This window comes from Heteronotia binoei, chromosome 4 (genome assembly GCF_032191835.1).
Source record: "Heteronotia binoei isolate CCM8104 ecotype False Entrance Well chromosome 4, APGP_CSIRO_Hbin_v1, whole genome shotgun sequence".
Lineage (NCBI taxonomy): Eukaryota > Metazoa > Chordata > Lepidosauria > Squamata > Gekkonidae > Heteronotia > Heteronotia binoei.
Genome location: NC_083226.1, coordinates 174,310,162 through 174,326,345, shown reverse-complemented (window position 1 = coordinate 174,326,345; position 16,184 = coordinate 174,310,162). Strand labels below are relative to the sequence as shown.

The 16,184-nt window shown below is 48.7% G+C and overlaps 1 protein-coding gene across 1 annotated transcript in view; it reads left to right on the top strand.

Moving 5' to 3' along the window:
• The window catches only part of LOC132570176 (phosphatidylinositol 3-kinase catalytic subunit type 3-like), a 181,059-nt gene that overhangs the window by 125,389 nt on the left and 39,486 nt on the right, over positions 1-16,184 (top strand). The window contains exons 18-21 of the mRNA XM_060236610.1: positions 1,433-1,502; positions 2,687-2,751; positions 7,141-7,225; positions 13,972-14,174. Coding sequence (XP_060092593.1) covers positions 1,433-1,502; positions 2,687-2,751; positions 7,141-7,225; positions 13,972-14,174 — 423 coding nt within the window. The remainder of the gene's footprint in view (positions 1-1,432; positions 1,503-2,686; positions 2,752-7,140; positions 7,226-13,971; positions 14,175-16,184) is intronic.

The following is a 16,184-nucleotide window of genomic DNA, read 5'->3' as shown; positions in this document are numbered from 1 at the left end:
TCAGCATGACTCAGCAGGAAGCTGATTGGTTACCTGGCTGGACCTGATGTATAAATGTACAAAGACACTTTACTGTGTGTGGGATATGTGTGGTGGAGGTGCAGCGGAGCATTCTGTCGGATTGGAGAGTGGGAGGTGTAAATATATTGTATATAGTGGTTTTAACACTGCTGTGTGCAAGCCTTTATTCTTTGCGTCACTAAAGACAATCCTCGCTAAGCACAGGCGCATCAACACTTTGTTGATGTCAGTTTGATTTTTGTACAGAAATACTGGCTTCAGAAAAGCACCTTTGGGCGAAACGTGTGTTTAGTCGGCAAGCGCATAAGGAAGGACCAAGTTCTCCTATCCTTTCGGCCAGACTACGTCAAGAGAACTGGACTCCAGAAGGAAATAAGTTTTGGAACGTTATGAAAGGCTGAACTAACAATTATAGTGGATTTCTGGTTCCTTGCTGAATGGATTTTTTGTACTACTTGGTATCTTCTGTATTGTGTAGTTTTGAAGTTGTTTGGAATATTAGAAATGTTGTGTGAGTTTTCTATATTTGCTACAGTTATTTTTGTTGTTTTCTATTAATAGTGTGGTACCACTTATCCTTTGTTAAGTTCACCGAATCTGCATTTCTGCCTGATGGCCACCTAACCTCTGCTTAAAATCCTCCTTAAAAACCTAAACAACATATGTTTGGATAAGCATATGGAGCAGAGGTCCATCAGTGGCTATTAGTCACAGCGTATTGTTGGAACTCTCCGTCTGGGGCAGTGATGCTCTGTATGCTTGGTGCTTTGGGGGGGGGCGCACAGTCCTGGCCCCACTGATGGACCTCCTGATGGCAGCTGTGTTTTTTTTTGGCCACTGTGTGACATAGTGTTGGCCTGGATGGGCCATTGGCCTGATCCAATGTGGCTTCTCTTATGTTCTTATGTGACACAGAGTGTTGGACTGGATGGGCCATTGGCCTGATCCAACATGGCTTCTCTTATGTTCTTATGTGACACAGAGTGTTGGACTGGATGGCCCATTGGCCTGATCCAACGTGGCTTCTCTTATGTTCTTATGTGACACAGAGTGTTGGACTGGATGGCCCATTGGCCTGATCCAGCGTGGCTTCTCTTATGTTCTTATGTGACACAGAATGTTGGACTGGATGGGCCATTGGCCTGACCCAACATGATTTCTCTTCTGTTTTTATGTGACACAGAGTGTTGGACTGGATGGGCCATTGGCCTGACCCAACATGGCTTCTCTTATGTTCTTATGTGACACAGAGTGTTGGACTGGATGGGCCACTGGCCTGACCCAACATGGCTTCTCTTATGTTCTCCAAAGAAGGAGATTTTCATCACATTCTCGTAAGCAAAGTCAGATGATTCTGTGAAACGTTGGCTCATCTTTGCCTTCTTCTTTACCTTTCTCCTTCCATCTGTAGCTCTTGCGCAAGGAGAATCTGGATCTGAAGTTAACCCCGTACAAGGTCTTGGCGACGAGCACGAAGCACGGTGAGGTGGCTTCATTGGTTGCTATGGATTTATTAAGACGCTTCTACCTTGCCCTTTTGACAGCTGAGAGCTGCTCACAGCCCAGGAAAATAACACAGAATAGCCAGAACTCTTTGTTAGCTCTATGTTTAAGAAAAGGCAGGCAGGGAGGGAGGGGGTGTATGGAAGGAGAAGGAGGGGAAGGTTATTTCAGGCTCTGATCTTATGGTTGTGGAAATCTGTTTCAGATCGAAATACAGGGCTTTTTTTTCTGTAGCAGGAACTCCTTTGCGCATCAGGCCACACACCCCTGATGTAGCCAGTCCTCCTGGAGCTTACAGCAGGCCCTGTGAGAAGAGCCCTGTAAGGAATTATAGCAAGACCTCCTTTGCCTATTAGGCCACACCCCCTGATGTAGCCAATCCTCCTGGAGCTTACAGCAGGCCCTGTGAGAAGAGCCCTGTAAGGAATTCTAGCAGGACCTCCTTTGCCTATTAGGCCACACACCCCTGATGTAGCCAGTCCTCCTGGAGCTTACAGCAGGCCCTGTGAGAAGAGCCCTGTAAGGAATTCTAGCAGGACCTCCTTTGCATATTAGGCCACACCCCCCTGATGTAGCCAATCCTTCTGGAGCTTACAGCAGGCCCCTGTGAGAAGAGCCCTGTAAGGAATTCTAGCAGGACCTCCTTTGCCTATTAGGCCACACCCCCCTGATGTAGCCAGTCCCTCCTGGAGCTTACAGTAGGCCCTGTGAGAAGAGCCCTGTAAGGAATTCTAGCAGGACCTCCTTTGCATATTAGGCCACACACCCCTAATGTAGCCAATCCTCCTGGAGCTGACAGCAGGCCCTGTGAGAAGAGCCCTGTAAGGAATTCTAGCAGCACCTCCTTTGCCTATTAGGCCACACACCCCTGATGTAGCCAGTCCTCCTGGAGCTTACAGCAGGCCCTGTGAGAGGAGCCCTGTAAGGAATTCTAGCAGGACCTCCTTTGCATATTAGGCCACACACCCCTGATGTAGCCAATCCCCCAAGAGCTTACAATAGGCCCTGTAATAAGAGCCCAGTAGGCTCCTGATGCTCAAAGGAGCTGCTGCTACAGAAAAACCGCAGTGTTTGATACAAAAAAAGGGGAAGGACCTTCTCCTCCACTTAGCCCTTTCGGGTAAGCTTAGCTCCTTCTGAAGTTTTCTCTCCATCTCTGCAGGTTTCATGCAGTTTATTCAATCCGTTCCAGTCGCAGAAGTCCTGGCTACCGAGGAAAGCATACAGGTTTGTGTCTCAACATGGGCGCCTTGGCTATTGTAAGGTGGACATACGAGATGCCTTGACTGAGTGGTGGAGCACATGTTTGCATGTGGGGGGGGGAAGTCACATGTCCCAGTGTGTTGGGGATGGAGCTTTGCTCTGTCTGGGACCCTTGAGAGACTGCTGACTGAAGAAGATATTGGATTTATATCCTGCCCTATACTCTGAACCCCAGAGTCTCAGAGCAGTCACAATCTACTCTACCTCTCTCCACCCCCCACAACGGACACCCTGTGAGGTAGGTGGGGCTGAGAGAGCTTCTCTGCCCTTTCAAGGACGAGTCCTGCAAGAGCTATGGCTGACCCAAGGCCATTCCAGCAGCTGCAAGTGGAGGAGTGGAGAATCAAACCTGGTTCTCCCAGATGAGAGCTATGGCTGACCCAAGGCCATGCCAGCAGGTGCAAGTGGAGGAGTGGGGAATCAAACCCAGTTCTTCCAGATAAGAGTCCAAGCACTTTACCACTACACCAAACTGGCTTTCTGACTGAGAGAAAGGACGATGCTGAGGGGTTGGGTGGACCAGCAGCCTGACTTGCTATGGGACAGCTTATGTGCTGTCTTCCTAGTCTTTCCTTTTATACCCTTAGAAGCTCATTGATGCACGAATCTTGAACAGCAGAAGACCTCCCTCCCTTCATTCCTTCCTCACTTCCCTCCCTCCCTTCCTTCCTCCCTTCCTGCCTTCCTCCCACCCTGCCTTCCTCCCACCCTGCCTTCCTGCCTTCCTCCCACCCTGCCTTCCTCCCACCCTGCCTTCCTCCCACCCTGCCTTCCTTCCTGCCTTCCTCCCCTCCCTCCCTCCCTCCCTCCCTCCCTCCCTTCCTTCCTTCCTTCCTTCCTTCCTTCCTTCCTTCCTTCCTTCCTTCCTTCCTTCCTCCCTCCCTCCCTCCCTTCCTTCCTGCCTTCCTTCCTGCCTTCCTTCCTCCCCTCCTCCCTCCCTCCCTTCCTCCCTCCCTTCCTTCCTTCCTTCCTTCCTTCCTTCCTTCCTTCCTTCCTTCCTTCCTTCCTTCCTTCCTTCCTTCCTTCCTTCCTTCCTTCCTTCCTTCCTTCCTTCCTTCCTTCCTTCCTTCCTTCCTTCCTTCCTTCCTTCCTTCCTTCCTTCCTTCCTTCCCTCCCTCCCTCCCTCCCTCCCTCCCTCCCTCCCTCCCTCCCTCCCTCCCTTCCTTCCTTCCTTCCTTCCTTCCTTCCTTCCTTCCTTCCTTCCTTCCTTCCTTCCTTCCTTCCTTCCTTCCTTCCTTCCTTCCTTCCTTCCTTCCTTCCTTCCTTCCTTCCCAGGCTAAAAGGACTGAGATTTATTTCACAATTCCTACAGTGATCTTTGGATCCTTATCACCGAGCCAGAGAACCAGGGTTTCCAGAGCATGGCGGGACGATTCGTTGAATAAAGGCTTAATATAGCAACCCCTCATCTCAAAAAAAAATGTGCGGAGCGTGAAAGGATCTTATCAATCCTGTTAAGGCCACAAGGGCCAATTCTCTCAGTGTAGGGCCTATTCAAAAATCTGTCTTGCAAAACCCCTGTAAGTATAATGTTCAGTCTTGCAAACAAGAGAAGCTCAAACTTTCTGCTCAAATTTAAAGGCGCACACACACTCTTTTTTTTAAAGGTATTTGCAGGTTCCAAACCTCCTGAGATCTAAAGGCACATGGTGGCTGGCTGGGGGCAAGGTGGGGCCTGGGAAAACGGGGGTTCCCCCACTGGAACCGGGGATTGGGAATCCCTAGGTCAACATGATTTCCATGTGTAGACAGTCATGTTTGCACACATACACATATGTTTTTTTTAAATAAAATAACCACAGAAAAAAGCAAGAGTTCAGTTACACCTTTTTAAAAAGGTAAAAGTTAATCCCCTGTGCAAGCGCCAGTCGTTTCCAACTCGGGCGACGTCGCATCACAACATTTTCACGGCAGACTTCTTTGCGGGGTGGTTTGCCGTTGCCTTCCCCACTCATCTACACTTCCCCCCCCACCAAGCTGAGTACTCAATTGACCGACCTCAGAACAATGGAAGGCTGAGTCAACCTCGAACCGGCTACCTGAACCCGGCTTCCACCGGGGATTGAACTCGGGTCGTGAGCAGAGCTTAGGACTGCAGTGCTGCAGCTTTACTGCTCTGTGCCGCGGGGCTCCTTCGGTTACACCTTAAAGACAAACAACATCTGTGACAGGGTATGAGCTTTTGTGACTCGCTGCCCGCTTCTTCGGATACTTTGTGAGCACTGACTCGCAAGAAGCCATAGGCTGTTGCAAAGTTTGTTAGCCTTAGCGATGATGCTACATTTTTGCTCTTTCCCACTGCTGCAGCCAGACAAACACAGCTCCCGATCTTCATATAACCGTATTACAATAATATTGAAAAAGAAGAAGAAGAAGAAGAATTGCAGATTTATACCCCGCTCTTCTCTCTAAATCAGAGACTCAGAGCGGATCACAATCTCCTTTCCCTTCCTCCCCCACAACAGACAGCCTGTGAGGTAGATGAAGATACTGGATTTATATCCCGCCCTCCACTCCGAAGAGTCTCAGAGCGGCTCACAATCTCCTTGACCTTCCTCCCCCACAACAGACACCCTGTGAGGTAGATGAAGATATTGGATTTATATCCCGCCCTCCACTCCGAAGAGTCTCAGAGCGGCTCACAATCTCCTTTACCTTCCTCCCCCACAACAGACACCTTGTGAGGTAGATGAAGATATTGGATTTATATCCCGCCCTCCACTCCGAAGAGTCCCAGAGCGGCTCACAATCTCCTTTACCTTCCTCCCCCACAACAGATACCCTGTGAGGTAGATGAAGATATTGGATTTATATCCCGCCCTCCACTCCGAAGAGTCTCAGAGTGACTCACAATCTCCTTTCCCTTCCTCCCCCACAACAGACACCCTGTGAGGTGGGTGGGGCTGGAGAGGGCTCTCACAGCAGCTGCCCTTTCAAGGACAACCTCTGCCAGAGCTATGGCTGACCCAAGGCCATTCCAGCAGGTGCAAGTGGAGGAGTGGGGAATCAAACCCGGTTCTCCCAGATCAGAGTCCGCACACTTCACCACTACACCAAACTGGCTCTCCGGAAGATGGAACCTCTGTCTGGGCTCTTTCTCGGCGATATTTGTAGGCCGATTCTCGTCGGAATTAATTATAACCTTGAACGTGCATCTCCCCTCTCCCCCTACCGCCCACAAATAAAAGTACACAATGGCCCATTTGCCGTTTCTCTCTCACACCTCGGTTCGCAATTGTTTTGCATTGCTAATGTGATTTAAATTTCTCTACCCGGGCACAAAAAAAAAAGGGGGGGGGAAATACATCTACTTCTGAAGCATTTAACCCTCTCGGTAATTATGCAAATAACTCTGCATTTTAAGTTCCAACAAGATGGGGAGCAGGTTCTTTCAAGGGGAAGAGAGGGGCCCTTGAGTGCGCTGTCGAGACGCAAATTTTAAATTCGGCGGAGGTTAAGGAAATCCTGCCAGATGTAAGCTAAGTCATGTCGTCGACAGCTAAAAAAAAGAAGAAGTAATTTGCTTGATTGTTCTTTTTGCTTAATGTTAGCGGCCAGGTTTTTGTTTTAATGGGATCTTTGTGCATTTGGCCTTGCCTGCCACTTAAGGTCGGTATGGTTTTGTTCTTTTTTGCTCGTTGCAAATGGTAATAGATTTTCACCAAGGCTGTAAACGGAGTTTGGTTTTTCTTTTTCTTTTTTCTTTTCTTTTTCTTTTGGTTTCAAAACATTTTACTGTAATATATAGTAATAGCACATTTTCATTTGTCGTTAAATGTCCGTACACATATATCACATTTCCCCCCCCATACCCTTTTGTGACCTCCGACAATGCATGTTCCCCCTTATCTAACGTCCCCATGTTATTATTTAATCTCATTTGTTATAAGGTAAATAAGCTTTGTCTATTAGAAGATCTTTCTCTAAAAAACTCAAAACTTATAGTCCGTCTTCATGGTATTTCTTCTTCATCATTATCTTTTAATCCATACATCGTTTCTTTAAAGATTAGTCATTGTCATAAATCACCAAAGGTCCTTTAACGTTCCATAGTTTTTCAATCAATTTTTGAAGCTATCCCCAATCATTTTTAAATTTCTTTCAATCTTAATTCTTTTAAGATTCTCATAAGTTTGTCCGCTTCACTCCAATGCGTAAGTTTCAAAGTCCATTCCCATATTTCTGATATTTTGTCTTGTTTCCAAATTTGTGCATACAATGTCCATGCACCTGAAAGCATATACCAAATTATTTAACCGTTGTGAACCGCCTCTGGAGATTTTTCAGGGAGCTTTGGGGAGGAATGAGGGTGTGAAACAAACATCCCGATGTTCTTTTTTCTCCCCCCCTCAGAACTTCTTCCGGAAACATGCTCCGAGTGAAACAGGGCCCCACGGGATAAGCGCAGAGGTGATGGACACATATGTCAAGAGCTGTGGTGAGTGACTGCCCAGGGGCTGAGGGGTTTTCCTCATTTCCTTCTGCTTTATCCTAGCACGATTGTCTTTCCCAGTGACTCTTGTCTTCCTATAATATGACCAAAGTACGATAGAGTCAGTCAGTCATATTTATTACAGTCATTCGATCGTCCATGTACAGAAGAAAAAAATACAAAAGTTAAAAATTAAAAGTTGAAATGTATGCATTCTTATATACAGTTTGGCGTAGTCGTTAAGTGTGCGGACTCTTATCTGGGAGAACCGGGTTTGATTCCCCACTCCTCCACTTGCACCTGCTGGCATGGCCTTGGGTCAGCCATAGCTCTTGTAGGAGTTGTCCTTGAAAGGGCAGCTGCTGTGAGAACCCTCTCAGCCCCACCCACCTCACAGGGTGTCTGTTGTGGGGGAGGAAGGTAAAGGAGATTGTGAGCCTCTCTGAGACTCTGAGTGGAGGGCGGGATATAAATCCAGTATCTTCATCTACCTCACAGGCTGTCTGTTGTGGGGGAGGAAGGTCAAGGAGATTGTGAGCCGCTCTGAGACTCTTCGGAGTGGAGGGCGGGATATAAATCCAATATCTTCATCTACCTCAGAGGGTGTCTGTTGTGGGGGAGGAAGGAAAAGGAGATTGTGAGCCGCTCTGAGACTCTTCGGAGTGGAGGGCGGGATATAAATCCAATATCTTCATCTACCTCAGAGGGTGTCTGTTGTGGGGGAGGAAGGAAAAGGAGATTGTGAGCCGCTCTGAGACTCTTCGGAGTGGAGGGCGGGATATAAATCCAATATCTTCATCTACCTCACAGGGTGTCTGTTGTGGGGAGGGGGAAGGAAAAGGAGATTGTGAGCCGCTCTGAGACTCTTCGGAGTGGAGGGCGGGATATAAATCCAATATCTTTCTTTTTTTTTTACAAGCAGAGAAGAGAGATATAAAATATACCGTTTATTCAGGTCCAGTATTCAAACCTGGTTAATGTACATCTTCCGCAGCCTCATAATCATAGGTGATTTTAGGGTTTATGTCAGAGAGGAGGTAGTCTAACCTTGCTCTATTTGTGAGGCCAGGGATCTTAGTAGACTTGATTGGTCATTTTAACTTTAAGGAAGGGTTCAGACTTGGTTTGATCTAGAACCCGCTGATAGTTTTTTGCTTTTTTTTTTTTTTGCGGTCCATGGTATCTGTTTAAGAAGAAGATGACAACATTGGATTTATATTCCACCCTCCACTCAAGAGTCTCAGAGCGGCTCACAATCTCCTTTACCTCCCTCCCCCACAACAGAGACCCTGTGTGGTAGATGAAGATAGTGGACTTATATCCCGCCCTCCACTCTGAAGAGTCTCAGAGCGGCTCACAATCTCCTTTACCTTCCTCCCCCACACCCTGTGAGGTGGGTGGGGCTGAGAGGGCTCTCCCAGAAGCGGCCCTTTCAAGGACAACCTCTGCTAGGGTTATGGCTGACCCAAGGCCATTCCAGCAGCTGCAAGTAGAAGAGTGGGGAAGAAGAAGACCGTAGATTTATACCCATCCTTCTCTCTGAATCAGAGTCTCAGAGTGGCTCACAATCTCCTATATCTTCTTCCCCCACAACAGACACCCTGTGAGGCGGGTGGGGCTGGAGAGGGCTCTCCCAGAAGCTGCCCTTTCAAGGACAACCTCTGCCAGAGCTATGGCTGACCCAAGGCCATGCCAGCAGGTGCAAGTGGAGGAGTGGGAAATCAAACCCGGTTCTCCCAGATAAAAGTCTGCACACTTAACCAGTACACCAAACTGGCACTCTCCCTTTTGACACCATATATCAAATGAATCAACATATCAGCATTTATCATTGTCCAACTTCCATACCCATACATAGTCCTGGGGAACATACGGTATGAATTACCCCATAGGTCTTCACAGGGCCTCTTTGTTTGTAAAAAAAGCCCAGCAGGGACTCATTAGCATATTAGGCCACACACCCTGACGCCAAGGCACCCGAAGCTGTGCTCCTGCTCAAAAAAAAAATAAAAATCCAAAACCTGGTTGTTCCATGCAAGTGACCAAACCTTTCTTTCTTTTTTAAGTATAACGTTTTATTTAATTTCTGTCGAGACAAAAGATTCATTCTGCAGGCAGCACATAGCTCTAAAGTCACACAGCAGAAAAGCAAGAAAACTAGCTTTGCTATCGAACACGTTTTCAAGACTTGTGTCAGATGGCACAAACCTTAAGTCCAAGAGTCAAAGAAAAAGATGATATTGGATTTATATCCTGCCCTATACTCTGAATCTCAGAGCGGCTCACAATCTCCTTTACCTCCCCCCCACACACATAACAGACAGCTTATGAGGTGGGTGGGGCTGAGAGGGTTCTCACAGAAGTTGCCTTTTCAATGACAACCTCTGCCAGAGCTATGGCTGACCCAAGGCCGTTCCAGCAGCTGCAAGTGGAGGAGTGGGGAATCAAACCCGGTTCTCCCAGATAAGAGTCCGCACACTTAACCACGACACCAAACTGGCTCTCACAGAAGCTGCCCTTTCAAGGACAGTGTGAGGGCTATGGCTGACCCAAGGCCATTCCAGCAGCTGCAAGGGGAGGAGTGAGGAATCAAACCTGGTTCTCCCAGATAAGAGTCCGCACACTTAACCACTACACCAAACTGGCTCTCACAGAAGCTGTCCTTTCAAGGACAATGGGAGGGCTATGGCTGACCCAAGGTCATTCCAGCAGCTGCAAGTGGAGGAGTGGGGAATCAAACCCGGTTCTCCCAGATAAGAGTCTGCACACTTAACCACTAGACCAAACTGGCCACAGTTTTAAGCATTCTCTACATGGCTGTCTATTGCAATATAAACATATCATACTCCAGGCCTTCAGTCCAGGGGCTTTTTTTGGTAGAAAGAGCGCAGCAGGAACTCATTTGCATATTAAGCCACACCCCCTGACACAAAGCCAGCCGGAACTGTGTTCCTGCCCTCCCAGAAGCCCTGGATCTTCATTTTTCAGGGGCGAATTCCCACTGTGTTCTTAGGTGCCACTGTTTTGGGATTCCTGTGACAAGCCAGAGGTTTACACAACCATGTTAACATTAATTTGTGTTATTCCCCATGGAACTGTTCTTGTTTTTTTCCCAGGTGGGCTTGAAAACTACAATGCGTATTTCCAACGTTCCCCTTCCAATACTAAAGGATCTTTTCTAGCTCCTTCACGACTGCCCTTTCCCAGCCTCAGTCTCCTTCGGATTTCTTGGCTGCAGCCTCCCTTTTGGTAGAGGAGGGGGCCAAGGAATGTGCAGTGCAGTTTTACGTAGAGTCAGTGGGGAATGTAAGAACATAAGAGAAGCCATGTTGGATCAGGCCAGTGGCCCATCCAGTCCAACACTCTGTGTCACACAGTAGCCCAAAACCCAGGTGCCGTCAGGAGATTCACCGGTGGGGCCAGGACACTAGAAGCCCTCCCACTGTTGCCCCCCCCAAAGCACCAAGAATACAGAGCATCACTTTACCCAGACAGAGAGTTCCATCAATACGCTATGTGGCTAATAGGCACTGATGGACCTCTGCTCTTAAGAACAGAAGAGAAGCCATGTTGGATCCAGCCAATGGCTCATCCAATCCAACACTCTGTTTCACACAGTAGCCCAAAACCCAGGTGCCATCAGGAGGTCCACCAGTGGGGCCAGGACACTAGAAGCCCTTCCACTGTTGCCCCCCCCCCCCCCAAAGCACCAAGAATACAGAGCATCACTTGCCCCAGACAGAGAGTTCCATCAATACGCTGTGTGGTTAATAGCCACTGATGGACCTCTGCTCTTAAGAACAGAAGAGAAGCCATGTTGGATCCGGCCAATGGCTCATCCAGTCCAACACTCTGTGTTACACAGTGGCCAAAACTCAGGTGCCATCAGGAGGTCCACCAGTGGGGCCAGAACTCCAGAAGTCCTCCCACTGTTGCCCCCCAAGCACCAAGAATACAGAGCATCACTTGCCCCAGACAGAGAGTTCCATCAATACGCTGTGTGACTAATAGGCACTGATGGACCTCTGCTCTTAAGAACAGAAGAGAAGCCATGTTGGATCTGGCCAATGGCTCATCCAATCCAACACTCTGTTTCACACAGTAGCCCAAAACCCAGGTGCCATCAGGAGGTCCACCAGTGGGGCCAGGACACTAGAAGCCCTCCCACTGTTGCCCCACCCCCCCAAAGCACCAAGAATACAGAGCATCACTTGCCCCAGACAGAGAGTTCCATCAATACGCTGTGTGGCTAATAGGCACTGATGGACCTCTGCTCTTAAGAACAGAAGAGAAGCCATGTTGGATCTGGCCAATGGCTCATCCAATCCAACACTCTGTTTCACACAGTAGCCCAAAACCCAGGTGCCATCAGGAGGTCCACCAGTGTGGCCAGGACACTAGAAGCCCTCCCACTGTTGCCCCCCCCCCCAAAGCACCAAGAATACAGAGCATCACTTGCCCCAGACAGAGAGTTCCATCAATACGCTGTGTGGTTAATAGCCACTGATGGACCTCTGCTCTTAAGAACAGAAGAGAAGCCATGTTGGATCTGGCCAATGGCTCATCCAATCCAACACTCTGTTTCACACAGTAGCCCAAAACCCAGGTGCCATCAGGAGGTCCACCAGTGTGGCCAGGACACTAGAAGCCCTCCCACTGTTGCCCCCCCCCCCAAAGCACCAAGAATACAGAGCATCACTTGCCCCAGACAGAGAGTTCCATCAATACGCTGTGTGGTTAATAGCCACTGATGGACCTCTGCTCTTAAGAACAGAAGAGAAGCCATGTTGGATCTGGCCAATGGCTCATCCAGTCCAACACTCTGTGTTACACAGTGGCCAAAACTCAGGTGCCATCAGGAGGTCCACCAGTGGGGCCAGAAGTCCTCCCACTGTTGCCCCCCAAGCACCAAGAATACAGAGCATCACTTGCCCCAGACAGAGAGTTCCATCAATATGCTGTGTGGCTAATAGCCACTGATGGACCTCTGCTCCATATATTTATCCAATCCTCTTTTAAAGCTGTCTATGCTTGTAGCCGCCACCTCTTGTGGCAGTGAATTTCACGTGTTAATCACCCTTTGGGTGAAGAAGGACTTCCTTCTATCCGTTCTAGTTGGAGAGTAAGGTTGCATTTGCACATTGATTTCACACTGTTGAAGTCGTGCACTGCCACAGTGCCTTGCATGGTAGAACACTAGTGTGACAGTCGGTGATGTGTGGAAGTCACCTGAAATTGAACTTTGTTGGGGCGAATGGAAGTATTTAATGGGGTTCCTGACCTTTTTGAGCCTATGGGCACCTTTAGAATTCTAACACTGCACTGTGAATGTAGTCACAAAATGTCTGCCAAAAATGGCTGTCTCAGGATGTGGAGCTAACCCCAAAATGGCCACCGCCCTTACCTTCAGTCACATAGTGAAGATTTTTGAGTTGCGATGGCAGCTGCTGCTGAAGCGACGTTAAAAAAAAAAAAAATCTACACAGCTGAAAATCTCCAGTGAGCAATCAGAAGTCTTGCTGGGTTAAACCAGTTTGGTGTAGTGGTTAAGTGTGTGGGCTTTTATCTGGGAGAACCGGGTTTGATTCCCCACTCCTCCACTTGCACCTGCTGGAATGGATTGGGTCAGCCATAGCTCTGGCAGAGGTTGTCCTTGAAAGGGCAGCTGCTGTAAAGAGCTCTCTCAGTCCCACCCACCCCACAGGGTATCTGTTGTGGGGGGAGAAGATATAGGAGATTGTGAGCCGCTCTGAGTCTCTGATTCAAAGAGAAGGGCAGGGTATAAATCTGCAGTCGTCTTCTTCTAACACCATCCACTAGCGTTCGTTTGCTTATTCGTTCGTTCATTCAATTTTAATTTTGCCCTCCTTGCAAGTTTGCTGTAGTGGTTAAGTATGCAGACTCTTATCTGGGAGAACCGGGTTTGATTCCCCACTCCTTCACTTGCACCTGCTGGAATGGCCTTGGGTCAGCCACAGCTCTGGCAGAGATTGTCCTTGAAAGGGCAGCTGCTGTGAGAGCCCTCTCAGCCCCCGCCCACCTCACAGGGTGTCTGTTGTGGGAGAGGAAGGTAAAGGAGATTGTAGGCCGCTCTGTGTCTCTGTCTTTGAAAGGGCAGCTGCTGTGAGAGCCCTCTCAGCCCCACCCACCTCACAGGGTGTCTGTTGTGGGGGAGGAAGGGAAAGGAGATTGTGGGCCGCTCTGAGACTCTGTTCTTGAAAGGACAGCTGCTGTGAGAGCCCTCTCCAGCCCCACCCACCTCACAGGGTGTCTGTTGTGGGGGGAAGAAGGGAAAGGAGATTGTAGGCCGCTCTGAGTCTCTGTCTTTGAAAGGGCAGCTGCTGTGAGGGCCCTCTCAGCCCTGCCTACCTCACAGGGTGTCTGTTGCGTGTGTGTGTGCGTGGGGGGGAAGGTAAAGGAGATTGCGACCACTCTGAGGCTCAGATTCAGAGGGCAAGGTGGGATATAAATCCAATATCATCATCCTTTTCTTCTTAAAGCCCCGTCTGTAGGCGCCAGGAAAAACAGCATCAATGGCTGCCATTGGATGGACCCTTGGTATATAACCAGCCCTCCCCCACAAAATCTTGGCCAATGTGAAAAGTTCCATTTGCAGATCACATTCTGAACCTATCTAGGACACGAGACATCACTGTAGGCAGCAGATAAGACCCAGGCGTCTTGTGGCATTTCTTATGATTTCCTAGGGAAGCAATCTCAGTTTGCCTCTGACGATTTGCATTTCGTTCCAGCCGGCTATTGTGTGATAACGTACATCCTCGGCGTGGGGGACCGACATTTGGATAACCTTTTGCTCACCAAAACAGGTAACGGTTTCACGTTGTCTTGTCGTCCTCTTTGCATATCTTGCGGTTCGGGATATGAAGACCTTTCTTTGCCGCTTTCCCCTTTCCGTACCGGAGGAGAGCTCATCGAATCGCTTGCCTGGCGTACTGTGAAATGACTCTCTTAATGTATCTGTAGATGTAATAACGACGTGCACCCCCCCCTTTATCTGCAGAGACTTAAATCTGAGGATTGGGACCGCACTGACGCAGGAAGTAATTTTCTGCAAAGTTGGAGCGCTGCTCAGGTTTGCAGAAACCATCCTTCTTGCGTTTGTGCAGTTTTATATTATTTTATGTCCGTGCAATGGCAGCCACTTGTGTGCATGTGACTGACTCTGGTGACTGCCCTCTACTAGGGGCCTGGACAATATCTAGAGAGGTGGCTGAATAAAGCCTGCCCCTGCCACCCAATTGCCGGCATTCCAAGGAGGTCTCCCATCCAAGTAATTTATTTATTTATTTATTAAGAACATAAGAGAAGCCCTGTTGGATCAGGCCAATGGCCCCTCCAGTCCAACACTCTGTGTCTCGTAAGAACATAAGAGAAGCCATGTTGGATCAGGCCAGTGGCCCCTCCAGTCCAACACTCTGTGTCATATAAGAACATAAGAGAAGCCCTGTTGGATCAGGCCAGTGGCCCCTCCAGTCCAACACTCTGTGTCACATAAGAACATAAGAGAAGCCCTGTTGGATCAGGCCAGTGGCCCCTCCAGTCCAACACTCTGTGTCACATAAGAACATAAGAGAAGCCATGTTGAATCAGGCCAATGGCCCATCCAGTCCAACACTCTGTGTCACATAAGAACATAAGAGAAGCCCTGTTGGATCAGGCCAATGGCCCCTCCAGGCCAACACTCTGTGTCACATAAGAACATAAGAGAACCCATGTTGAATCAGGTCAACGGCCCATCCAGTCCAACACTCTGTGTCACACAGTGGCCCCCCCCCAATATATATATATATATATATACACACACACACACACACACACACACACTCACTGTGGCTAATAGCCACTGATGGACCTCTGCTCCATATTTTTATCTAACCCCCTCTTGAAGCTGGCTATGCTTGTAGCCACCACCACCTCCTGTGGCAGTGAATTCCACATGTTAATCACCCTTTGGGTGAAGAAGCACTTCATTTTATCCATTGTAACCCGACTGCTCAGCAATTTCATCGAATGCCCACGAGTTCTTGTATTGTGAGAAAGGGAGAAAAGGACTTCTTTCTCTTCTTTCTCCATCCCATGCATTATCTTGTAAACCTCTATCATGTCACCCCGCAGTCGACGTTTCTCCAAGCTCAAGAGCCCCAAGCGTTTTAACCTTTCTTCATAGGGAAAGTGTTCCAAACCTATTTATTTATTTCTGTTAACTTATAGCCTGCCCTTTCCCATAATTACTATTATCATTATTATTAGTTTATTTATATTCTACCCATTTCCCCTATTGGGGGCTCAGAGCGGAGTACAGCAAATAGAAGTAACATCACAATAAAATCATCATAACACCAATTACAACATTCATCAAAGCGCAGCAAGACGATTCAGCAAGATGACCCGGCGGCAAGGTGGTATAGCACAAAATAGTACCGCAATACAGCATCACAGAACAGTAGAGCAGCAGAGCAGTAGGGGGGAAGCCAACCGACTGATAAATAGATTCCTGCTGTCTCATCCAAAGACCTAGCAGAACAGCTCCGTTTTACAGGCCCTACAAAAGGCCAGCAAGCCAGGGAGGGCCCGGATCCCCACAGGGAGCTGATTCCACCAGGTCGGGGCCAGCACCAAGAAAGTCCTGGCCCTGGTAGAGGCAAGATGGGGCATCTCTTGGGCCGGGGACAGTCAGAAGAACTTGGGAGGTCGAGCTTGGGGAGGGATGGTGGCTCAGTGGTAGAGCATCTGCTTGGTAAGCAGAAAGTCCCAGGTTCAATCCCTGGCATCGCCAAAAAAGGGTCCAGGCAAATAGGCGTGAAAAACCTCAGCTTGAGACCCTGGAGAGCCATGAATGGGGCTGTGGCTCAGTGGCAGAGCATCTGCTTGGTAAGCAGAAGGTCCCAGGTTCAATTCCCAGTCTCTTCAACAGAAAGGGTCCAGGCAAGTAGGCGTGAAGAAC